Raw genomic sequence first — 25339 nt, 5'->3', positions numbered from 1 at the left:
GGAGCGGCGGGGCCTCGTGAGCCATGGCCGCTGACCTGCGCGTCCGGAGCCTGTGCTCCGCAACGGGAGAGGCCTCAGCAGTGAGAGGCCCGCGTACCGCAAAAAACAAAACAAAACAAAACAACAACAAAAAGAGTTTAGACTATATTGTAGTCTGTTAAGTGCGCAATAGCATTATGTCTTAAAAAACAAAGTACATAGCTTAATCAAAAATACTTTATTACTAAAAAATACTAATCATTATCTGACAATGCAGGGCTGGCAAAAACCTTCAATTTGTAAAAAACAAAACAAAACAATATCTGCGAAGCACAGTGAAGTGCAGTAAAATGAGGTATGCCTGTATTATGGTAGATGTATAAACAGAGGAAAGAGGACAGCAATTTAAAGAGTCTCCAAAAATTTTAAGGTACCCAGATCCAGGAAGGCATTTGGTGTGTGTTATGGGATAAGAGTCACTGGGACAGTTTTTCTCTCCCTCCAGAAAGGAAAATACTGATTTCCCCAGACCTTTAACAGCAACTGGGGTTTATCATTGCAAAATCTTTGGAATTTGATGAGTAGAAGTGGAATCTAGTTTTGAAATCAATCCAAAAAAATTGTTTTGGATTGCCAGAGAGGCTGAGCATTGTTGCATAATTTTTACAGCCTATTTTTGTGTGTTTGTTTTATGAATTGCCTGTCCTTTCTTTACTGTCACATTTTTAATTGGGATACTTGCCTTTTTTCTAATTGTCTTATTAGAGTTTTTACAAACTCTTATAAGGATGCCAACTCCTTTTCCATCATATATTACTAATATTTTTTCTTTTTTTGGTATTTTTATATTTATTATGCTTTTTATATATTTATTAGTAAAACTCTAACAATCATTCCTTCAGTGTTTATGTCTTTGATGTTATTCTTAGCAAGACCTTCCAGGCCCTTGAATGATATAAGTGTTCACTTACATATTTTGTCAATATTCTCATGGGTTTTTTTAATTTAAAAGTTTAATCTGTCTGGAAGGAATGTGGATATATGTCATGATGCATGGAGCTAACTTGATTTTTTTCCCACATGTTAACCAATTATACTATCGTTCTTGAAATTATTGAATTATCAACTTCTTCCCCACTACTATAAAATGACACTTTTACTATTTACTAAAATCATACTTCTAAAACGGCATGGTTGTAGCAGAGAGGTCAATGAAAGACAACAGAAAGCCTAGGAACTGAGAAAATATACATATATATTCATATATATATATATATATATATTCTTGTGTGTGTGTGTTCCTAAGCTTTCTGTTACCTTTCATTGACCTCTCTGCTAGAACCACACTGTTTTGGTAGTTGTATCTTTGGAGTCTATTGGTACATCTTGCAGAGCAAAATAACTCTTCCTTCATAATTTTGTTAGCCAGTTGCTGCCATTTATTCTTCTACATGGATTTGAGAATTTTACAAATTAAAGTTGGTGTCAGGATATCTACAGTAATTAATATATTGATTTAGGGGAGACGACACTTTTTAAATACTGACTTCCCATCCGGGAAGGCACATATCATTCCATTTATTTCAGTCTTCTTTGATGACACTCAGGTAGTCTGGTGTATGATATCTTATGTGAAAGCACAGGCTCTGAAGTCAGGGAGTCTGAGTTCAAATCCAAATTGAGCTGTGTATTTACTTGTTTAGTAATGAGCATTTTTTTCCCCCAGTGACTGGAATATAGTGGGAAGTGAGCAAACATTTGTTCAAGAAATTTTTTTTTGACAACCAGGGAGAATTAAGCGAGAGGGAGAGAAAGAGGGAGAAGGAGAGACACTGAGAGAGAGAGAGAGAGAGAGAGAGACTGAGTGAGAGAAAACAGCCTTTTGTCAGCATTCCTAGCAAAATCCTGTGCTACAACTTTGATTGGACCAGCCTAAGTCACTTAACTACCTCTAGCCAGTCACTGTAGCCAGGGAAGTCAAATGCTTAGCCATATTCATATAAATTCACATTTTTTCTTTAGAACCACATAGGTCCCCAAACAGGAGTCAGTCAGTGAACCCTGGGAAGAGAGAAGGAAGGAGTGGATGTTGGGGAGGCTATCAAGAAAGAAATTTTAAAAATGAATGTTGAGGGCTTCCCTCGTGGCGCAGTGGTTGGGAGTCCGCCTGCCGATGCAGGGGACTCGGGTTCATGCCCCGGTCCGGGAAGATCCCACATGCCGCGGAGCGGCTGGGCCCGTGAGCCATGGCCGCTGAGCCTGTGCTCCGCAACGGGAGAGGCCACAGCAGTGAGAGGCCCACGTACTGCAAAAAAAAAAAAAAAAAAAAGAATGCTGAACTTTATCAAAATGCCATCTAGGCATCTCTTGAGATGACCAAGTATTGGTTTACTCTTACTGATGATGGTGAGTTATATAAATAGATACCCTAATATTAAGGTAGGAGAACAAAACCTACTTAGCTGTGCCCTGTGGCAGTACCAGAGGTTCTGGGAGAACCAGCTTGTTTTCCTTTTCCTTCTCTTTTTCCTTCTTCTGGGGCTTCTGTGGACTTTCCTGCCTCTCCTCAGCCCTCTGATACTGGTGTCTCCAGAGCTCTGTCTTTGGTTTCGTGCTCCGAGTGGTGGCATGGTTTTCACTGCCTCTCCTCTGAGCTTCCTACTCATATATCCCACAGCCTGACAAGTTGCATGGCCCAGAGGCATCTCAAACTCTGCACGTCCAGCACGTAACTCATCAGCCCTCATAAGCCTGCTTGGCCTCTTGTATTCTTGACAGCTCCAACCAGTCACTCAAACCAAAATCCTTGAACTTCCTCTCTTTATCCTCCGTTGCCCACACATGTCTCAGTTGATTTTATGCCCTGTGTTAGCCTTGAACTCGTCCTCTTCTACCCCCCACGCTGCTCCTAGCACAGGTGCCTATCAACTCTTGTCTTTACCAGTTGTTCTCAAATTTTAGCGAGCATTGCAGTCACCTGGAGGGCCGATCAGCTCACACATTGCTGCTCCCACCCCCCAGAGTTTCTGACTCAGCAGGTCTGGGATGGGCCTGAGGGTTTCCATTTCTGGTAAGTTCCAGTGCTGCTGCTGCTGGTTCAGGGACCACACTTTGAGAACCACAGGCCCGGATCATTGCAGCGGCAGCTCCTTTCTGGTCTCTGGTCTTCCAGTCTATCCACACTTAATCTATCCACACTTCAGCCAGAATGATCCAGCTCAATACTGATCCAGCAGTGCTACCGTAAGCCTAAGCTTCTCACCAGGGCAAGGCTGCGAGCCGGCCCCTTCCTCCCTGGTCAGCCTCACCATCCCCATCCCCAGACCCACACTGCGCGGGGCTGTCCACAGGAACTCTGTTCTTTGCCTTTCCTCGTGGTATTCCGTAGGCCAGAAATGTCCCTTCCATGGTTTTCACCTGCCTCAGCCTCACTCCTCCTTCATCATTGAGCTTTCCTGTGATCTCCTGGAAATTTGCATGAGTTCCCAGAGGGAGCTTAATGCATCTTGCCTGAGTTCCCATAGCACCCTGTGGGTACCTCTGGCTTATTTCTTACCACCATTATTGAATTGTTTGCAGAGCGCTGTGTTCTCAGATGAAGGTATTTAATGCCTTGAGTACGCAGAGGTTCATCAGAAGACGCAAGTGGGCGGAGCTTTAGAGCAAGAACAAATGGGAGCCTTTCGCTTCCATTCCACTGTCAGATAAGAGTGTGTTATTCAGCCTGTTCTCCAGCCAAGAGAAGAGGGACATGTACGGGAATCCAAGATAGGTTGTGAGTTGGAACCACCTTTTTAAAGAAATGTACTTTGATTGAATAGAAAATGGTCTTTGTGGACTTAAGTAATCTTTTGCTGTGTTTGGGAGCTCTCTGGGTGTTTTCCTCCCCAGTGGACACATTCACTGGCTACCCCTTTCTGACTCTCTGGGTTTCTGGGAGAAGGAGGAGGATGCTGCCCTAGGCGCCCTTCCTCAGCTCAGCCACACGCCCATAAACAGGCCACTTCCACCCTCACGGTGCTCCCCTGTCCTCCTCCCTAACTCTTAAAAAACACTTTTTTTGTGTGTGTGTGGTACGCGGGGCTCTTACTGTTGTGGTTTCTCCCGTTGCGGAGCACAGGCTCTGGACGCGAAGGCCCAGCAGCCATTGCTCACGGGCCCAGCCTCTCCGCGGCATGTGGGATCCTCCTGGACCGGGGCACGAACCCGTGTCCCCTGCATCGGCAGGCAGACTCCCAGCCACTGCGCCACCAGGGAAGCCCAAAAAAATACTATTTTTAAAAAAAGAAGTAAGGTTGTGGGGTGTTGACACCTTGGCTTTTCACGGAAGCCACGGTGGACCCAGAGGGCCAAGCACAGAGACCCAGAGACCTGCCCCCAACGTGTGCACCTTCATTAGATAAAGGGGAGGGGCACAGGGCTCGGGGGTGGGGAGTGGGGGGACCTTCAAGGTATGCCCTGCTGGTGTCGGGGGCGGCTGTCCATATGCTAAGCTTCTAAAAATGTTGAGGTTCTAATTGTATAGTGCTTCACTTAGGTTTTACGTCTTTAGGATGGGAACTGTGCATATGATGAATAACTGTTTGGAAATCATTGTTTTTGCCAGCTAAGTAAAATTCCTTTTCAAAAAAGTGGGCATTTGCATTTTGCGGGTTACTTCTCATGAGTTTGTTACTTTTACATGGGATTCGTTGAAATGGGATTAGCTTTTAAGTGGAGTCAACAGTCCACGCGGATTCATCACCCCTGACGTCCACACGGTCCATGGACTCAGGGTCTGACGGTGACAGTTCACCCAGTGTGAGTGGCCTCGATACGCCAGAGTCAGGAAAGCGAGCGTGGTTCAGTTCTGGTGTGGTGCCAGCTGTGGCTAAAAATCCAGTGTTGCTTCAGGGTCACCCGGGCCCTAGTGTGAGATTCTCCTGGAGTCAAACAGGGAAGACATTTGGCTACTGGTTCTCTAAGGCGGTTCTAGCTTTTCAGTGATAAAACCGAGGACAGAGGCAGCATAGATAATTGAAATCCACAGGATATCTCTAAAACTCATTTTCAGCAGGTGGTTTCTGTTTTCTTGCCCATCAAATCTATTTACCAGAACTGCTGACCATGTAACAGAACTGACGGATTTGAATATCATCCCTCCCCACTTTGTCCCATCTTCATTTAATGTTAAAGGAGAAGGCATATAGCAGGGTGGAAGGGCATCAGAAATGCTTGGGTTTTTCCACAGTCCGGGTAATTGCCTTCTGAATAATCAGAGATCGACATTCTTTGCTCATCCTCTGTTACACAATGTAATTTTGAGTGCTTGAAGTCATCTAGCTGTTTCTATTATCAGCAATATTCCCAATAAAAGGAAGGAAGTTAGTTGAGGGATGTCACGTTTTTCAGTTGCCTTTAAATTCTTCTGTTCTCCAGGTCACGCCCTGGGTTTGACCTTTGGAATCTGGGAATGGTTATGTTGACACACATGCCTGGCCCAGTGACACTGCAGCTGAGTTGCTAGGTTAATGAAAGCTTGATGCCTTGATTCTTGTATGGCATGTATGATGTAAAGCTTTTTGACATAATCATAATATTGAAGTGCAATTAGGGTTTCCCCCGCCCAAAGCTAATTCTCTCTAGGGCTTTCTTGTGCTAGCCTCCTTCAGGTGTACTCACCATTTCATGGATTGTATTCTAGACCTTCCCCCCGCCCCCATTTTAACACAGTCTGTTTCAGACAGTTCTTTTCTGATGGCTGTAGATGAAATGACTCCAGTGTTTAAATAATTTCTCTCTTTCATCTGATATTTATGGGGAGTGGGATGGTTTCTCCATTAGACTATGCTGGCCACATTTTCTGTGCATGGATCTGTTGGCATCTTGGATGTCTTCTGCCTTTTATTTATTTTTTTAAAATAAATTTATTTTTTGGCTGCTTTGGGTCTTCATTGCTGCATGCAGGCTTTCTTCTAGTTGTGACGAACAGGGGCTACTCTTCATTGTGGTACGCAGGCCTCTCATTGTGGTGACTTCTCTTGTTGTGGAGCACAGGCTCTAGGCGCACGGGCTTCGGTAGTTGTGGCATGCGGGCTCAGTAGTTGTGGCTCATGGGCTCAGTAGTTGTGGCTCATGGGCTCAGTAGTTGTGGCTCATGGGCTTAGTTGCTCCACGGCATGTGGGATCTTCCCAGACCAGGGCTTGAACTCGTTTCCCCAGCATTAGCAGGTGGATTCTTAACCACTGCGCCACCAGGGAAGCCCTTTATTTTTAAGTTTATTTTTAATTACCATTTCAGCGCTAACCAGAGGGTGGATCTGTCCTTTGTCACTGTGGTGTTTTCCAGGCATGGTGGGATATATCATCCTCTTCTCCACTCGCCCAGTAAGAGTCACTGAGTGTAATGACAATACTTCTTAAGAAAGAACAGCCTTGTCCCCAACAGCGACAGTAGAGAATGGGAGAGGGCAGGGGGCATCATAAGACACCGTGCTGGAAAGCCCATCACGGCATCTGGTCCAGCGCCTCGGGGCGCCTCTGGGTCGCATCTTGCTTTCACTGGCTCTGACTGCGTCGCCTGTGACACACGTGGTATGTACTGATCTCCCTACTTGCTTCACCTTCCCCAAGCTCAGCCAGATCTTCCACATCTTATGTGTAAGTTTTTTACAACTTTTACTTAGAGTCTCTTTGTGTACCATCTTAAGACCTTTCTAGAACAAATCAAGATATAAGTTAATATGTAAATAAGAACATGGCCTTCCTTCCAAGAAAGGCAGGTCTGGGCTTAAATCTCAACTCCTGCCCTCAGGTGAGTTGAGTAACCTTTCTGGAGCTTTAACTTCTTTAGCGTTAAGTTTGTGGGTTTGCTGTGCCTGTTACATGGGATGATGCACATGGGGGGGGTGGATCCTGAATCCCCTCTTGTCTTACTGGGGCACAGAGCAATTAGTTACCTTGAGCAAGTTCCCCCGAGTCCCAGCCCCATTTCCTAGGGTTTCATTTTACCAAGTTTCAGGGAAACTCTGTCTGTATTCTGAGGAATTTTAAATACAGCATCTTATTTTACCAAATAAAGACCTTACTGGGAAAAAAAAAAAGTATATGTAGAATATTTATATAATGCCTACTTGCTAATTAATGTTAACCCCAAAATAGGAAATAGGCTTTTCTCATAAAACTAAATATATCGTAAATTTATTTTGTGATATTTAAGATATCAACAAACTGGAACGTATAATCCAGTAAACACCTATGGGCTCAGTATTCACTGCTTAAAAAAAAAAAATCAACGATGAACAATACTTGAAGCCCTTGAATACATCTCCTTCTCCACCAGTAGGACCACTTGCCTCCATAGGGAATTTATACGCATTTCTTTGTACCGTTATAATATACTCTTACACTATATTCAATATTATTTTAAATACTTTAAAACCTCTAAGGTGTGTGTTCTTCTGAGACTTATTTTTTTTACTTGATGTTTGTGAGATTTGTCCATTTGGAATGGGTAGCTCGAGTTGTTTCATTTTCATTGTTGTATAATTTCCGTTGTATGGATATTCCTTGATATAAATTTTTTTGGTGATGGATGTTAATGGATTGTTAATGGATAAGGCTGTTTCCAAATCTTGGTTCTAAATCTGCTGCAATTGTTCTTGTAAGTGCTTCCTCATCTACCCCAGGGGTCCATTCACCTAGGAGGTGGATTGTAGGTCGTACGGAAACTTCATCTTTACTAGAAATCCCCAGAATGTTTTCAAAGTGGCTGAGCCAATTTACGCTCCCAACAACAATGTACGAGTTCCTGTGGGTCTACTTCTTGCCCATGCTAGGTAGTGTTTGACTTCTTAATTCTACTGTTCTGTTGATCAAAAAACAGCTGGTTGTGACATGGTATCTCATTGTAATTTGAAATTTTTATATTCCTGATGACTAAATATTGAGCGTCTCTTCATACGCATATTTCCTATTCTGTGAATTTCTTTTTCACATCTTTTGCCCAGCTTTCTTTCTGGTTGTCTTTTTATTGTTTTTAAGGATTTTGTTATGTTCTGGTTACCAATACTTGCTGGTCTCCTATACTGTAGATGTCATTTCTTGGGCTAGCACCTACCTTTTTTTCCCTTTTATTAGAGTGTTTTTTGCTTTTGCTTTTGGTGAATAGGAGTTTTAAAATTTAAAGTCAAAGTGATCTTTTCTTTTATGGTTGTATATTTTGATGAGTAGACATTTATATGTCTGTATTTTTGTGATAAAACCTCATGCTGCCAAATTAGTATTCTAACCAGCAGAGCATAAAACACGGAGTTGGTAGATCTGTCGCCCACTGTGAGCATCTCATGACTATGAGTAATCTTCCATATATATAATGTGTGTGTATGTAACAAAAAAGACTATAAAAATTTTTATTTTGATTCTAGTTTAGGGATACTGTTTGGGGGGAGTAACTCATCAAATGTGAAGGAGTGTATCTTCCTCTTGCCTAAATGATCATCTTGGGTTTCTGGAGTGGCTTATCTGGAAAAAATCCTGTGGGTATCTGGGTTCAGGTATGATGGTTGAGTCTGGGTGGGTTTTGGTGACTTCCACCAGGTAAGTGCTCCATTGATATCTGTTGCATAAATGAATATGTAATAGCATCTGAAGTTGACAACAGACATGTCTGCTCAAAGAATAGACTAGTGGTTCTCAACCCCGGTTGCACCTTAGAGATACCAGCTCTCTTGGTTTGAAGTAGGACCCAAGCATTCATATAATTTAAAAGTTCTTCAGGTAATTCTAATAAGAAGCCCAGGTTGAGAACTTCTAGGTAAGATAATTGGAAGCAGGAAGGGGAGGGGAGGATTGGGACCACCTGTTGGGCTCTGAAAGGTCCAGGGGGCAGTGGAACATGGCGAGAATCAAAGTGAGGCGAAGGCTGGAGGCTGGTGTGAGGTCAGAGCTGACCACTGGGGCCTGTGGCTGATCAGACAGGAGGAAGAAGGAAGCATTCTGGGTGTTCGGTGGACAGTGGGCCTGGGAGGTGAGGCAGGACGAGTCAGTGGTTCCCAGTCCGGAGCAGCGATGCCCAGCAGTCTCATGGTGGGGCACGTGGAGGCTGCACTGCTGGTGCCTTTCTGACCAGAAGCCAGGGGGCAGGCGTGGGCTCATTTAAAAGGGACAAGTCAAATACCACCTTTGCTTACCCAGAGCTCAGAGGAATAAAGAAAGTAGTTTGGCCTGGGAATGGAGGGTAGACAGGGGACCCCTTGAGAGATGTAACTACTGTTTTAAAATCAGAGCCAACAGGGCAGCAGTCAGGGTTGATTAAGGATATTTACAAATAAGAATGATCTTTACAATGGGGTACCCCTTTCATGAAGTGAAGTTGGCTTGGCCCTGAGCTGTGCGTGTGTATACACCTGGGTGTGAACACTCAGTACTGCAGGTCGTGGGGAGTAATGGATTCCCAAGGAATTGTTGAAGTGGGGAGGATTCAGTCTCTGAGCTTGTTTTTGGAAGGTAGAAGTTATGGCAACTCCCTACCCACCCCGACAGAGAGAGACACACACATACAGAACTTTTCCTTCTGGTGGCAGCCCCGTTAGCAGCAGCACAGACTACTAGGGTGTGAGCAGAGATTGCCAGGTGCTGAATCCATCTGCAAAATTGTAACAGAGTCCAGAAACCCATAAGAGAAATATGGGGAGTGCAGTCAGAATTAATGCTTTAAAATTTGGAGGATAATGAAAGAGCAGTGCACTGGGAGTCGGGAAAAATGCAGTCTCAGTCCTGAGTCTGTTACTTAAAATCTGTGTGATCTTAGGCCGTTTAATTCAATTCCATTTCTTTATTGAGCACCAGCATTTACTGAGCACCTTCTAGAGGCTGCGGACAAAAGAGTGAAAAAGACAGTATCTGTGTCCCTCAGGACACTCACAACCTTGCCCAGGGGAAAAATATTTAAATGGGTAGTAAAGTAAATGCTAAGAAGCACACAGGAGGAGTACTGAGCAGAGAGAGTGGTGAGTCCTGTCTGGGTGCAACTGGACCTGGACAGCCTTCAGAGAGTGGGGGGCACTTGAGCGGCCCTCCAAGCCCGAGTCAGCTCTGCTGAGCAGATGCAGGAGGAAGGCCTTCCAGCTCAGTCACTTTGCCTGAATTCTCACCACCTTCATATTTGAGGGAAGCTCTAAAACCGGAGTCCAAGTTATTTAGCACAATTCCTGAAGCTACCGAGAGCTGTGGCCACCACCACCAGAGAGTATGCTGCAGTTACAGGTGGACCAGCTGCCTGAACTTCTGTGATTTCTCTCAAGACTTAGTCTCTTTCATCTGGTTACCCTGCACCAGCTGGTTTTCATCTTGGAGTTCCCTCTCCTTGGATATGAAACCAAGCTGGCGGGTGGGGGGGGGGGTGTAATTTTTTTTTTCCTTGATTGTTGTGGTGTATTTTACCCACTTGCTTTCACTGCTGTAGTTCTACTCATAGCAGTGTCTTTGTTTTGTTTTTGCAAAATTTCTGTTCTTGACTATCCAGAAAGTAGGCAAACCAAATGGTTTTTCTCCCTGAGTCATAAATCTGATCTTGTTAATCCTCTGCTCAAAAACCTGCAATGTGGTTGGTACCTACAGAATCAAAAGGGATTTCCTTTCCAGAATCCTCTAAGGAACTGACCACAACCTAGTCTTCCCTTTCATGCTCTGTAATCTACCTTCTCTAGATTCCTGTCTTCTCCCCGACGAGCATCTTTGCATTCTTGCCTCTGTGCCTTTGCTTCTGTTGTTTCCTATGCCTGGAATTTCCTCTCCCAGCCCAGTCTCTTCTTCTTCCCATCCATGACCCACTCGTCTTCATAAAGCCTTCCTTGATCTCCCCACCTTCAAAACCAGAAAGGTGGTCTCCTTTCTCTCAACCTCAAAGTCTGAGGGGAAATGTCTATCGATCAGAATTCTATATCTCACTGAATTCTCAAACAAAAGCAAGTGATAGAAATTTGCCTATCAAACAAGTCTGAATGAGTTTGCCTCTCATAGACCCTCTCAGAATGAAAAGATATACTCCCAGTTGCATGTTCAGGGACCTAGGTTGCTACCTTGAGATCAGCCAAGGTGAAAGTATTTACACCGTAGAATCAGTAAATGATACAAAATAGGACATTTCTTTTTTCCTGAAGAGCCAACTCATCTGAGTGTGAATTGGTGACCCTGCTACATGTATATATGTATGTGTGTGTGCGTAGGTGACCATGCACACACATGTGTGTACACATAAATATTCGACACACTATTAATGTTGGACAGTTGAAACTGCACTGTCAGCCAGCAGTGCTTCCTCATTTGGCTGCTGGAGAGAGCCATGAGGGTCGGAGTCACTAGGAAGCGTGTCTCTCTTCACACTCTCAACTTATCCTCCTCTCCTCTCCAGAGCTGGAATTGTAATACCTATGACCCCACCTCCTTCTTGCTTCTGTGTCCTTGGCAAATGTGGTCGCATCCTGGAATCAGAGCTAACACACTAATTGAGGATCTGTGTATCTGCAGTTGCTCAAAGTTCACTCTTTGTAGTAGAGAATCTTGGCTTGACTACACAGACATCAGTAAACGGTCTCCTGTTTCTGTTCATAATTTGTTCTCTTAGAAATGGGTGAAATGCAGGCAATAAGACTCCCATGTTAGAAGGAGAACTCTGCAGGCCGCTGCCGCTGTCTGTGCCCATACCTGCTGCTGGTCAGGCCTTGGGCCATCCCTCATAGGCCAGGAGGAGAGGTTCCAGTTCTGCTGGGATAGTTGACCTCTGTTGGACACAGAAGCCAAAGTCTGATGACTGGAGCGCAGACCAAGAAGGAGAAGGCACACCAAGAGACAAGAAGTGACGTGTAGGTCAGGACTAGGGGAGCTGGGAAACCGAGGCTCCCAGGCTGGTGGTGAAGTTGACCTGTGCTCTCTGGGAGGCAGCACAGGGACGTGGGGCTGGGGGGGATGGGAGGGGATGGCAGAGGCCGGGGTCTTGGAGAGAGCTCAGCGACCTTGCAGTTCCTCTCCTGGGCTCTGCCTCAGGTGGCAGCTTCCCGCTGACGTGGGTCCGGAGGAGGTTAAAATGCTGGATGCGGGCAGGGAACTCTTGTGCTGCAGGGGAAAGTTGGAGGGTGTTTCCTGTCTGTCAGCAGGAGAAGGATCTTCTAGATTGAGGCTTGCTTCTAAAACTGCATGCCGTCACTCCGTGCCTGTTGCTTTTCTCCTGCCAGGGTCGCTCGTGTGAGAGTGCCTAGCACAGGGCTGGAGACAGGAGGGCCCCCGCAGTCATCAGCGGCTTTGCTGGCAGAGTTGAACATGGCCTGTTTAACAACGTCGTGCATACGTTCGTTCCTTCAAAGTACACAGGAATGCGTCGGTTAGGAGGGAATTATCACTTTGGGGGCAGTCTCTGCCCTTGCCCCAGTCCATTAGCCTTCCAAAGCGAGCCACTTTTTATTTGATTGCTTTTAAACTTTTATTGATTTCTTGTTTCATTTGTCTTCTGCCCCTGGGTCCCCCTGTGCAGGGCCAGTTTTGCTGGAGAAAGTGCAGGAGGCCCTGTCGCAGGGGCTTCTGTGGGTGGTGCAGGCACTCTGCCAGGAGAGACCAGAGAGCACAAAGATACCTCAGATTTTCAGTCACATTTCTCTTTCTGAACCAAACTGGTTTCACTTCTCAGTCGTTAACTTTGTAGCAGAATTCTGGCGGTTGCACTGGTTTTGAGGGAGGGTGTCTATTTCAGACTATAAAAACTGCTTTTAGGGTGAGGCTGTGTGGTGGCCAGAGTCCCAGTGATGCAGGAGACCTGGTGACGTTCTCCTTCCAGGGGAATTCTTGGGGCTGTGCACGTATCAGTACAGACCGCTCACAGGGCATTGTTTTGCTTAGAGAAAAGCAACTGGAGTGTGTCACTTAGGCCTGAGGACCGCAGTGCAACACTGAAGGGACTTGTCGCAGGTCCACAGGCTCAGGGACCCAAGGAGTCATTCCAGCCCTGCTGGAAGGACTCACCGTGGGGAGGCTGCTTCCCCAAGCAGGGCAGGAGAGCCCAGCTTTGCTCTCCTGAGAGCTCACCGCAGAGCGGGCTGGAGGAATCCGCCTGACAGAGGAAAAGGACATCGGCAACTCGTGGTTATGTTCTGGAGAAGCTTCACACCATGCCCACCTGCAGTTAAAGGGAAAGAAAGGAGAAAGGGAAATTAGTAGTCTTCGAGTCTAATGTAAAGAAAGCTCTGCCTTTCTTGTTCAACTGATAAAGCCTCCTCTGACCCTTGGGTCACTGAAATGTCTCTGGTCCTGTGAACTCCGATGCTTGCTGAAGCTGTCCTGTCTGACTCATGGGGGCCAACCTAGTGTGTTGAATGCAGGATAAGCTGCTAAGTAGAGGCAAAACGATTGCAGCCTCTTAGAGAAAAACAAACCTGGATCCATGGAGGTGAGGCCAAGACCTTCAATCCAATTGTCTAGAGAAAAGTTATTTTTAGAAATCCAAGTAAAGTAATTAAAAATAAAGAGAAATATTTTCTCTCTGCTTGCAGCCAAAGGCAGTTAGATGGTGTTGGCCAGTGAACACCTAAGCTCATTCCTAGAGTTATGGGACAGAGTTCAGTTTCCTGTGGTCCTGGTGTGAGGTTACTCGGTTTATTTGAGGAGGTACAACTGAAATGAATAATTTAGTCATGGTCAACACGGGTAAAAGTAAGCTGTTTATTCCTCATACTAAAACATGAAGATAAAAAATGATCTAAATATAGGAACACTCTTAAACCATCAAAATGCTTTAGCTTCCACATATGAGAGGAATTTTTACTCTTTGGAAATTTCGGAATAATAACAGCCTGGCATCATGCCCAGAATAGTAGGTGCTCAGTAAATAATTATTGAGTTGTTTTCTCCCATAAAGAGAGAGTAAAGAATAGTATGTGCTTATTATAAAAATCCATGCACTTAAGGTAAAAATAACCTGAAATCCTACCACTTAGCCTTGAGGATATATCCTCCCAGACATTTCAATGCACATAAATGTATACCTTCTTTTACAAAACCAGAATTGTACTGTATGTGATATTTTATAAACTGTCTCCATGTCAATAAATTGGATCCTTTTATTTAGCTGCAAAGGGGCATGACATAATATCCAGTGTAAGGAAGAATTTGTCAATTCCTGTAGTTTATGACTTGACACATCTCATGTGCTGTTTTTGTTTGTTTGTTTTAGCAGGTCTCTTCTGCAGAGGTACGCATCGGGCCCATGAGACTGACGCAGGATCCTATCCAGGTACACCTCCGTTCCTCTGTAGGGACTTGGTTTGCAGAGCAAGTGGTTATAGAAGCACTACGCGAGGGGCTCTTTCACATACAGCAGATGGCCATCCTTGCCCTGACGTGCATGCCCACATATCCATACGTGGTGTGTGTGTATATGCCTGTGTGCAAAGGCTTGTTTTTATTAATGTCAAACGAGGAATCAGATTGCTTTCTTGAAGACAAATATTGCCCCATTTTGAGTATAAATAATATAATAGGTAGAGCGATTGCATGGTAGGTCGTGAGGGAGAACAACTCTTCACCAAAAAACGCGTCTGTTCTACATGCTGCTTCCGCAGCTGGAAAGGGAAGAAGCCGTGTGTGGTAAAGGGCAGGGCTTTGCCACGAGCCACGGCTGGGTGGGAATCCTGGCTCTGCCTTTACCAGCTCTGTGACCTTGCATGTATTGCTTCACTTCTCTACCCAGTGCCTTGTCTGTAAAGTGGAGACGGTAATGTCTCTCTCTTAGGAAGTTATGAGCTCAAGGAAATAGCATCAGGTGCTTGGGACACTGCCTGGCAGTAGAAGGTGCTCAGTGATGGTAACTGTTGTCCTGTGTGACTAGAGGCAGGCAGCCTACTGGGCTCTGAAGCACCAAGGCTCCTGGTTCCAGGGAGAGAAGGGGCCAGCGCCTGCAGCCTTGACCACCCTCCAACATCAGCAGTACCCATGTCCTCCCCACCACCCCTCCAGCTTTCTGTGTGCCCTGTGAGGAAATAGGTATGAGAAGTGTTTGTTAAGTCCTCATCTGCATCTGCATCTTCCTGGTAGACCTAGATGAGCCACCTTCCTCCTTGTAAAACTGTAGCTTGTTAGCACCTGGAAACTTGTGCTGTACTTTGGACGAGTGAAGATGTAGAGAAGATGTAAATAAACCAATTAACATGTAGATGAAAGTGAAAAACCAACCAAAGAAATGTACTGTTTGATTTAAGAGCGGTTGGAAAAGAAAATAATTTACTGTTGCTCGGAAAAGGAAATGCAAATCTAGGGAAAGGAAAAAAACAAGAGATTTAAGCTTGGGAAAATTGGATGAAAACAAATTTAGGAGCAGAGAGAGAGAGGAAGAGAGAATTTATTAAAATAAACATAAGCCACAACTATTTATATAGAATACAAACAAGTGGAAAATTCCAGTATTCATTCTGGGGGCATGGACTTTGTAGTCCATTTTGAATGAAGGCAGTGACAAAGGTTCTGATATCAGTATTTATTCCCAAAGTAATTTCCAGAATTTTTCTTGGGATTAGTGTGGTTTTAGATCAGTTACTTTAATTTACCTTCATTTTTCACCCTGTGTTGTACTGGCAATGAATGCTCATGATAAGGGCATCTCATTCTTAAATCTTTTTTTTTTTTTGAGATTTTTTTTTTTTTGATGTGGACCATTTTTAAAGTCTTTATTGAATTTGTTACGATACTGCTTCTGTTTTATGTTTTGGTTTTTTGGCTGCGAGGCATGTGGGATCTTAGCTCCCCGACCAGGGATTAAACCCGCAACCCCTGCATTGGAAGGCAAAGTCTTAACCACTGGACCACCAGGGACGTCCCCAAGGATGTCTCATTTTTATAAAATATAATTTGTTAAATTGTAAAGTATTTTAAATACTCATAAAAGTACATGTGTATACCCATATCCACTTTTATGAAATATGCTAATTTTATTTTATCAAACATGATAAATTTATTTTATCAAGGATGTCCTATTTGTCTCAGAGTTCTTTTTAGAAACGAGATTACAGATACTTTAAGCCTTATTTATCCCTTTGCCCTCCTCTCTCTTCCCTAAAAGTAACCACTGTTTGGAGATTGATTATGATAGGTATTTGTATATTTCTTCTACATATTCATGTATCCATTTTTAAAAATTATTTATTTATTTTTGGCTGCATTGGGTCTTTGTTGCGGCACACGGGATCTTTTGTTGCAGCACGTGGGATCTTTCGTTGCAGTACACGGGCTTCTCTCTAGTTGTGGTGCACAGGCTTCAGAGTGTGCGGGCTCAGTAGTCGTGGCACACAGGCTCTCTAGTTGTGGTGCATGGGCTCTGTAGTTGTGGTGTGTAGGCTCTAGTTGCGGCATGCGGGCTCTGTAGTTGTGGCACGCAGGCTTAGTTGCCCTGCAGCATGTGGGATCTTAGTTCCCCGACCAGGGATTGAACCCGTGTCCCCTGCGTTGGAAGGCAGATTCTTAACCACTGGACCACCAGGGAAGTCCCATGTATCCATTAATATTTACTTTGTCTTGAATATTTTAAACTTTATTTGAAAGGTGTCAGGCAGCAGGCATCATTCTGAAATTTTTCTTTATCATTTAGTGTCGTACCTAAGAATCTATCGCCTAATCTGAGGTCACAAAGTGTTACTCCTTTGTTTTCTTCTAAGAGTTTTATAGTTGTAGCTCTTATATTTAGCTCTATGATCCATTTTGATTTAACTTTTGTATGTGGTGTGAGGTAGGGCTTCATTCTTTTTGGATATCTAGTTGTGCAGCAGCATTTGTTAAAAAGAATATTCTTTCCCCATTGAATTGTCTTGGCATGTTTTTCTAAAATCAACTGACCATGATTGTGAGCATCTATTTCTGGATTCTTATTTCTATTCCATTGATATATGTCTGTCCTATGCCAGTACCACACTATCTTGATTTCTGTAACTTTGAAGTGTGAGTCTCCCGACTTTCTTATCTTTCAAGGTTGTTTTTGCTGTCTGGGTCCCTTGAATCTTCATATGAATTTCAGGACCAGCTTGTTAATTTGGGGAGTGAGGGGGACCAGCTGGGATTTTGATAGTGATTGCATTAAACCTGTGGATCAATTTGGGAATATTACTGTGTTAACCACTTTGTCTTCCAATCCATTAACATAAGATGTTTTTCCATTTATTTAGATTTTCTTTAACTTCTTTCACCAATGTCTTGTAGTTTTTAGTGTAGTGTTTTATATTTTTGTTAAATTTATTCCTGAAATATTTTATTCTTTTTGATGCTATGACAAATGGAATTGTTTCCTTACTTTCAGTTTTGGGTTGTTCATTGCTAGTGTATAGAAATCTATTTATTTTTGTATATTGATTGAACTCATTTATTAGCTTTTACATTTTTGTGTGAATTCTTTAGGATTTTCTATATACAGGATCATAACATTACTACTCTCTTCCCAATCTGAATGCCTTTTATTTTGTTAGCCTGATTGTCCTGCTAGAACCTTCAAAACAATAGTGTGTTTAGACACTATTTATAAGATATATCCAGATCTTTTCTCAAAGTGGTTGTACCATTTTACACTCCTACAAGCAATGTGAGTTCTTATTACTTCAAATCCTTGGTAATGTTTGTTTCAGTCTCTTAATTTTAGCTCATCTAGTAGGTGAGTAGTTCTATCTTACGGTAAGTTAAATTTGCATTTCTCCATGACTAATAATGTGAGCACTTTTTTGTTCGCTGATTGGCCATTTTTAAAATCTTCTGTGAATGTTTAGTTAAGTCTTCCGCCCATTTTTAGTTGGGTTGACTTTTAAAAAACTACTGAGTTGTGGGAATTCTGTATATATTCTTGTCCCGAGTCCTTTATCAGATTTTGAAAATATTTTCTTCCAATGTGTGGCTCCTGTCTTCATTTTCACAAACTTGGATTTTGAGCAAAAATTTTAGTTTTGATATAGTCTAATTTATCACTCCTTTTATGGTTATTACTTTCTGTGGTCTATGAATCCTTAATCCCAGGTTGAAGATTATTTCTCGTTTTCTTCTAGAAACTTTATTGTTAAATTTTAATTTTAGATCTATAATCTGTCTCAAGTTCATTTTTATGTATGGTGGAATAAAGAGGTCAAGGCTCTTTTTCCTTCCATGTTGAATGAGCAGCTCCATTTGTTGAAATGACTGTGTATTCCTTGCTCCATTGAATTACCTGATGCCTGATTCTTTCATACTTGTTGCAACTTGTTTGGTAGCCAATAATGTAGCCAGTTTTGAAATTTTCCACAAAAACTTTTAAAAAAGTGTATCTCTATTTCTGGAATACAGGTTTCTATATCTGTGAAATTAATTCAACTTTATTAATGATGCTGTTGAAATCATCTCTATCTTAATTTTTTGTGTTCTGTTAGTTTCTATTGTAATGGATATGTCAATATCCTCAATATTTCTTAATATTTTCTTATGTTTTGAGTCTGTCATGTTAATGTACATCCAAGTTCTAGATTGTTGTGTGTTCTTGGTGACTGATCCTTTTATTATTATGTAGTGTCCCTCTTTAAACTTCTGCCTTAATTTCTATTTTATTTGTTGGTAATATGGCTGGACAAGCTTTCTTTGGTTAATATTTTCCTGGTATATCTTTTTCTATCTTTTCATTTTCGGTTTTATCTATAACTTTATCCCTCTTATAAGGAGCACATAGTTTTATTTTTCTAAAACCTATTCTGATAATCTGACTTTAATAAGTGAGTGTAATCTTGTTCCACTGAGTGTGATTACTGATACAATTAGTCTTGATTTTCTATTTGTTACCCTTTTTCTTTTTCTCATATTTCTACTTTTTGTTAAGTTGACATAGTTTTCGGAATTACCTTTTATTTTCTCTGTTTTAGAAACTGTAGGTTACGCTTCTATTTTAGTGGTTACCCTTAGCTTGTTTTTAATATGTTTGTTTAGCAGTCAAATTTTATAACAAAGTCTCAAGTGTACTGTATTTCTATCCTCTCAAATACGATATAGTCCTTTGCAGTATTTAAATATCCCATAACGGACTCACTCCCTCATCACAAAAACAATTGTCTGTAATTTTGGGCTTATTCTATTTGGTATGTTAAAACATAACGCACATTTTAAATTCGTGCTCATAAGCTATGAAATATAATAGTAAAACTAATGCCGTGAACCCACCACCCAGCATGAGAGGTGGAGTGTTTCCACTGCTACCGTGTACCCTGCCTGGTTCCTGTCACATGAGTTTGGCCCCCATGACAGCAGATACAAGTGGTCAAGAGTCCCTCTCTGAATGAGGGACAGAATAATTAAGAGACTCTTTTTTAAAAAAATAATAAGCTCAACTTAGAACCAAGGATGTCTTTACTCCTGGGTCTCATTCAAATGTTATTTCACTCACTGATCCATCCAGTTCGAGTGTGTGGAGTACCTATGTGCTCAAGGCTCTGCACCAGGTGCTGCAGGGGAAGGGGGCCGAACAATGACCCCTGACCACCCAGGGAGTCTGGCTGGTTGGTTTTATTGTCTACTACATTCTAACTTGAAAGGCAGAGATATCTAGTCAAGTGTTCTTGTGCTTCTGATACTGCCATTGCAACTGTCTTCGAAATGGCCTAGAACCTTAGTTTTTAAATTTTTTTTTTCTTGGAGCAAAATTCTGTAATTTTCTTTTTCTTGGAGAAAAATATCTACTCTGTAACTTCACTGTCATGCCGAAAATGTTAACTACATCAACCGTAACGCTTAGGACTTGGGAGGAACTTACTTGACAAGCATATTCCAGGATGTGGTTGCTTTTGACGGTGCACTTCTGAGGTCACCAGGGGAAATTTGCTCCCGTGTAGAGACCAGGAGGTGTGATGTGGCCTGGTGGGAGTGCTGTTGGGAGTGGAGCGGGTGGACGTGCCTCGTCGTATTGTAGAGGACAGCTCTCCTGGGTGAGTGCCTGTGACTCACAGCAGGGCATGTTTTCCAGTCTTAGCAAAAAAAAAAAAAAAAAAAAAAAAATGGGGGAAATATTATGAGGCAATAGATTTTTATCAGCATGATACCATCTGAAAATCAAGAGGTCTTTTCTTCATCAGTGCCTGGAGCATATTTACTTCCCCGTGTGTGGAATTGTCTCTGCTTAGAGTGCTGTCGCCCCTGCCCCTCACAGAGCTTTCCGACTGGACTTGGAAACAGATCTTCACTGCTCTGGCCTAAGCGTTTTCCCAGCAAGACAGCACTTTCCTTTAAAACTTAAACTTCTATGTTGTGTGGACATGGATTTTTTTTCTGGAACCATTATATATTGGAGACTTTATGTTGGAGATCCTTTGGCCTTGTGGGAAGCTGTTCTTCACATAGTAAATGAAATGACTGAGTGATGGAGGTGTTCAGACTCAGTAACTTGCTGTGGTCAGCATCTCCCCTCCTGTCTGTCCTTACTGCTGGTACCAAGTCAGGTCCTCTACCTGGCCCAGCCAATTTCATGGAACCACAGAGTTGTTAGGGGTTTTGGGCCAATATTTTGGGGGTAAAATAGAGTACGTTACTTAATGATCGCCCAGGCTCAGGGGTCCAGCCAACCTCAGTTCAAATCTTGTTAGTTGTGTGGCTGTGGGCATGTCTCTTAATCATCCCATATCTCAGTCTCCACGTCTGTAAGTGGGGATGATGCCCAACTCGAAAGAGTTGTGAAGGGTTATTAAATGAGATAGTATGTTTAAAGTCCTTTCAGTGTCATGGCTGGCCCTTAAATTCTCATTAAACTGTAGCTGCTCGACAAAGCCCTTACTTTGCGTAGTTCCAGTGTGTGCAAATTTCAGAGTTTAGTTAACATCAGATCACCAAAAAGATGTATTAAACAAGACGTATTAGCATTACTTTCTTAGGGACATTGGAGGAAAGCTCCCAAACCATTTTTTTCCAACCGAATCGACCCCACCTATGATCAGATTGGCCAGCTGTTTAGTATGATGTAGATATATATGTGATCTACTCTAGAAGCTACTTGTTAACCTGGCTTTTGCTTAAAGCCAAACCAAGTATTCTGAAAGTTAGATGTTTAATAGTAGACGTTGATGATCCATTTGGAGACATGTAGACACACGCTTTCTAGAAAGAACACTAATAATAACGAACACTTACATTGTCTTCAAGTTAAGGAAAAGCTAGGGTTTTATTTTTCATCTTTTTCATAATTAGCCTTCACCAGAGAATATAGTTTCATACTCACTTAGCTATCAAAGACTGCTTATTGCTGTCCTCAAAAAGATAGTTTTCAGTACTTTCTTGAAAAAACATGTCAAAGGAATGGTTACAGTACTTGTAGCACAGCAAGAGGACATCGGGAAAGATTACTGAAGGAGGCGCTGGGAATTGTGGGTCCAGCTGTGCTGCTGCTCTGCTTAGAGAAGTTGCTGAACTCATCTGTTGATTGGGGGTTGATGGATCACCCCCAGAGTCCCTTCCTGCTCTGAGAACTCCTGAGAGTCATGGTCCCTGTCCTTGTCATGGCCACTAGGACCGCCCGCCCCAAGTCCCCCGGAATCTGAGTGCTACCCCCTGCAGCCTCTTACACTTCATTCTCTGGGTCCTGCTCTCGGTCATCCCTTACTTCATTATTCTGGCTTGGGTTGAAAGATGAATTAAACTTTGTGGTTCCGGACTTCCCTGGTGGCGCAGTGGTTAAGAATCCACCTGCCAATGCAGGGGATGCAGGTTCAAGCCCTAGTCCAGGGAGATCCCACATGCCACGGAGCAACTAAGCCGATGTGCCACAACTACTGCGCCTGGGCTCTAGAGCCTGCGAGCCACAACTACTGAGCCCACGTGCCACAACTACTGAAGCCCGCGTGCCTAGGGCCTGTGCTCCACAACAAAGAGAAGCCATGACAATGAGAAGCCTGCGCACTGCAACGAAGAGTAGCCCCTGCTCACCGCAACTAGAGAAAGTCCTCGCACAGCAACAAAGACCCAACACAGCCAAAAATAAAAACAAATAAATAAATAAACTTTGTGGTTCTAAGAAGGTGTAGGTAGAAATAGAGGGAGACCCTGCATGGTAGTTTGAGGTATTCATAGCTACGTTTGAAAAGCTGTACAGGTAGCCCTGGCTTTGCACAGTTCCAGCACTAAATAACACCAGGCCCAAAGATTGCAGTCACATTGGTGTTTTAATTGTGATGATTGCATCAAGTGCAAACTTTGCTGCTAGTTCTTCAGTCCACAAGTCATTACATAAATAACAAATGTGCAGCCTGTGCAGTGACGAACCACATCACTTTTTTTGAAGTCTCTACCTGTTCTAGCACAGACAGCAGAGTGTGCAGCTGTGTCACCCCTTTATCTCTCCGTGATAACTCACACGGCATTACAAAATATATATAAGTGTATCATTGAAAGAAGGAGCTAGCCCACAAAGACAAAAGTGTAGCAAAGGAATGGAAAGCGATAATGCTGGAAGTGAAACAGCAATGTAAATGGAGTTAGAGAAGAAAGCTGACTGGCAATGTTGACACTGCTGCCTGTGAGAGAGGGTTGCCAGAGGAAGTTAATCAATGCAAGTTTATTGAGCTAAATGAAGAAAGTGGTTGTGACGAAAAAGATGAAGTGATGCCAACAAAAAACTGCACAGTAATTAAAGGAACTCTGGGGACATTTCATGACATTGAAAGTACAGAGGATAAAATGTTGGAAGCTGATCCAAACTTAAGAGTTTATAATTCACCAAGGCGTATAAAAGAGGCTCATTCTGTATCATAATTTATACAACTGGAAGAAGGCAAGGGCTGTTCAAACTACTCAATCAGCTTAAAAATTTTTTTTAATTCACAGTTTCTAATGTTTTAAAGTAAGTGCACTGAATAAATATTAATTTTACATTTTTCATTTCGCTATACATTTATAACCAACAATAAAAGTTTTTTATGTTTTGACAAAATTTCGAAATGTCATGGAACCGCCGTTTTTACCATCCTTCATTAAGATTGCTTTGCATGGTCATTTATATGGTCTGACACTGCCATGCAAAGTGAGCACTGCCTGTGTTTGTGTTCTGATCCTGGACAAAGCCCAAACTGGCCAAGATCTGCTCCAGAAGTAGATGTTTCCTCATTGCCCCAGGCTTCACCCCAGATCTGCTTTTAATCTTCTCTTTCGCTGTGTTTACAACAGTACAGTGAGGTTGATATAACAAAACCACTTCCTTCTTCCTGTTCTCCTGTGCCTAGATTCTTTCCCTGGATGCCATGTCCTTGCTCTGTCTTTGGTCACTGCTTATTAGAGCGTCTCTTGTACTTATCTGCTTACCTGAACCTCTCCCCTGCTTGCGTCCTAGGGGTAGAGACTGGACTATGGTTGTCTCTGTCAGCTTCTTACTCTCAGTTCTTAACATCGTGCATGATAGGTCATCAAAAAGTATTCTTTGAAAGAATGTTCCACATACTATTTAGAGCAAGTAAGAGTCAGTTTTTACTCTTTATAAATTAAGTTCAGCTATTTATTAATTATTTTTTAAAATATATTTTACAAAATCATTTTATGGGATTTGCCTCAGTGAATGGTCAATAAACATTTACAAACTGACATGTTTGACAAAGAAACTAAATATTGATACATGGAATGATAAATCTGAAGAGGGACTATATCACAAAAGGCTCTTGAGGGGTTATGTTCTTTGGTTTTAAGTAACAGCTGTCTTACACAAAATAGTAAATGAGTAAGAAATAGATAGTGTGTTTTCTTTTTCAGAATCCAAGGAAGAGTTGAAAAGCCATGGCTCAGAAAGGGTGACAATGAGCCATCTCTGAGTATTTTGACAGAAGGGATTTAAGCTTCTTCCTTCAGTATCTCTACTATTAATGAGCCACGGGTCCTAATTCCCAGCCTCTGTGTCTCTCTGTTCACATTTCAAATTCCCGGAAACAACATTATTAGTCCAGCTGTGGCCTAGGAGATGGGGACAGAGAGTACAGCTTTGGTTACTTGGGTGGGTTCCTTTCCTAAAGAAGATAGAATTTTCCAGAGATAGGCAGACCTTAAAAAAACTGATTACTATAGTACTTTACTCTAAATATATATATATAGTTTTTTAATTCCCATAGATTTTCACTTTGCTTAGGAGTTGGATTACTGAAAAGTAGTCTTTCTGAATTATTTTTTTATAAATGGAAAAAATTTTGAATACTACCTAGAGAGATTTTCTAGTGAGTACTCTTGTAATATAAATACTCTTGTTTCAATATGTAGATTTTAATTTTTATTCAGGTAGGGGGAGGCCAACAGATTAGGAGAGACTGTCACTGAAAGATAGTTTGTTACAGTTTCTGAGAGGAAGGGCGGTCAGTGCAGGATCACAGAGGGAAGCACTAAGGTTGATTGGAGGCAGGGAGCCTAAAGGGGCAAATGTGGGCCAGAGCCTTGACTGTGGTTTCTGTGGGAAGCTGTGAGGCAGGGAAAGCAGGGTAGACAGGTTTAGCTAGTTTGAATCATTCCAGAAGAGTGTTGGGCAGAAGGGCTGTCCCTAGTTGTCTGGTGCCTGGCGCTGCAGTGATTAGAGCAGGTAGATAGTGGTCCAGAGGGTTAGCAAGTGATAGAGGTGGTAGGAGTACGGACTGGATTGGTTTGCATACGAAAAGTGCGTTCCTAGGCAAGTCATTTGCTTTCTCTAGGGGTTGGAGAATTGGTTATCCCTCTGGGGCATCCCTCCAGGGTCATCAAGGCTCCAGATGTCAAAGCATCAGAAATATCAAAATTAACGAGGCATAATTAATACAACTCCCCACTTTGAATTGGTTTTTAAGTTTCCAAGTGAAATCTGGTGTAAGTTCCTAAACCAGGCATTACCAAGATCGAGCCCTCTGCTGTGAGCTCCACTTCCTCTCCCACCAGCTCACACTCCTCTCTGTCACACTGGCTTCCTTGAGTTCCTTGAACACATCAGGCATGAGTCCCACTATAGGAACCAGTGGATCTGGTCCCTCTTTGTGGAATGCTTTTTCTTCAGTTATCAACTTGACTTTTTCATTTCCTTCAGGCATTTGCTCACATGTCACTTTCTCGGTGAGGCTTACCCTAACCACCTGACTTAATACTGGTCCCAGCACCCACTCTGGATCCCTCTTACTCAACCCTACTGTCTTTACCTAGCACTTACCACTTTTACCATTCCATATCATTTGCTTATTTCTCATGCCTGTTGTTTGTTTCTTTACCCCTACAATGCAAGAGGTCTTTATTTTGTTCATCAGCGTACTCCAAGCAATTAAAAACAGAGTAGGTACATAGTAGGTGCTCAGGAAATACTTGAATAATGACTTTATTTTTCCCAAAGTGGAGCACTCCCGTCTTTTAAGGACATCTAAGACATGAGATT

General features: G+C 42.6%; 1 protein-coding gene across 3 annotated transcripts in view; it reads left to right on the top strand.

Annotated features, from left to right (window-relative positions):
* PDE8B (phosphodiesterase 8B) overlaps positions 1 to 25339 on the top strand; it is a 386263-nt gene that overhangs the window by 219539 nt on the left and 141385 nt on the right. For 2 of the 3 annotated variants that reach the window (XM_027100776.1, XM_027100775.1), the window contains one exon: positions 14180 to 14239. In XM_027100776.1, the coding sequence (XP_026956577.1) occupies positions 14180 to 14239 (60 nt within the window). The remainder of the gene's footprint in view (positions 1 to 14179; positions 14240 to 25339) is intronic. The other variant, XM_027100777.1, reaches the window with a different exon arrangement.

Source organism: Aethalodelphis obliquidens, unplaced genomic scaffold (genome assembly GCF_003676395.1).
Source record: "Aethalodelphis obliquidens isolate GAN/ISIS:26980383/991018 unplaced genomic scaffold, ASM367639v1 scaffold4, whole genome shotgun sequence".
Classification (NCBI taxonomy): domain Eukaryota; kingdom Metazoa; phylum Chordata; class Mammalia; order Artiodactyla; family Delphinidae; genus Aethalodelphis; species Aethalodelphis obliquidens.
Note: the sequence above shows the minus strand (reverse complement) of the source record. Positions and strands in the feature narration are given on the sequence as shown.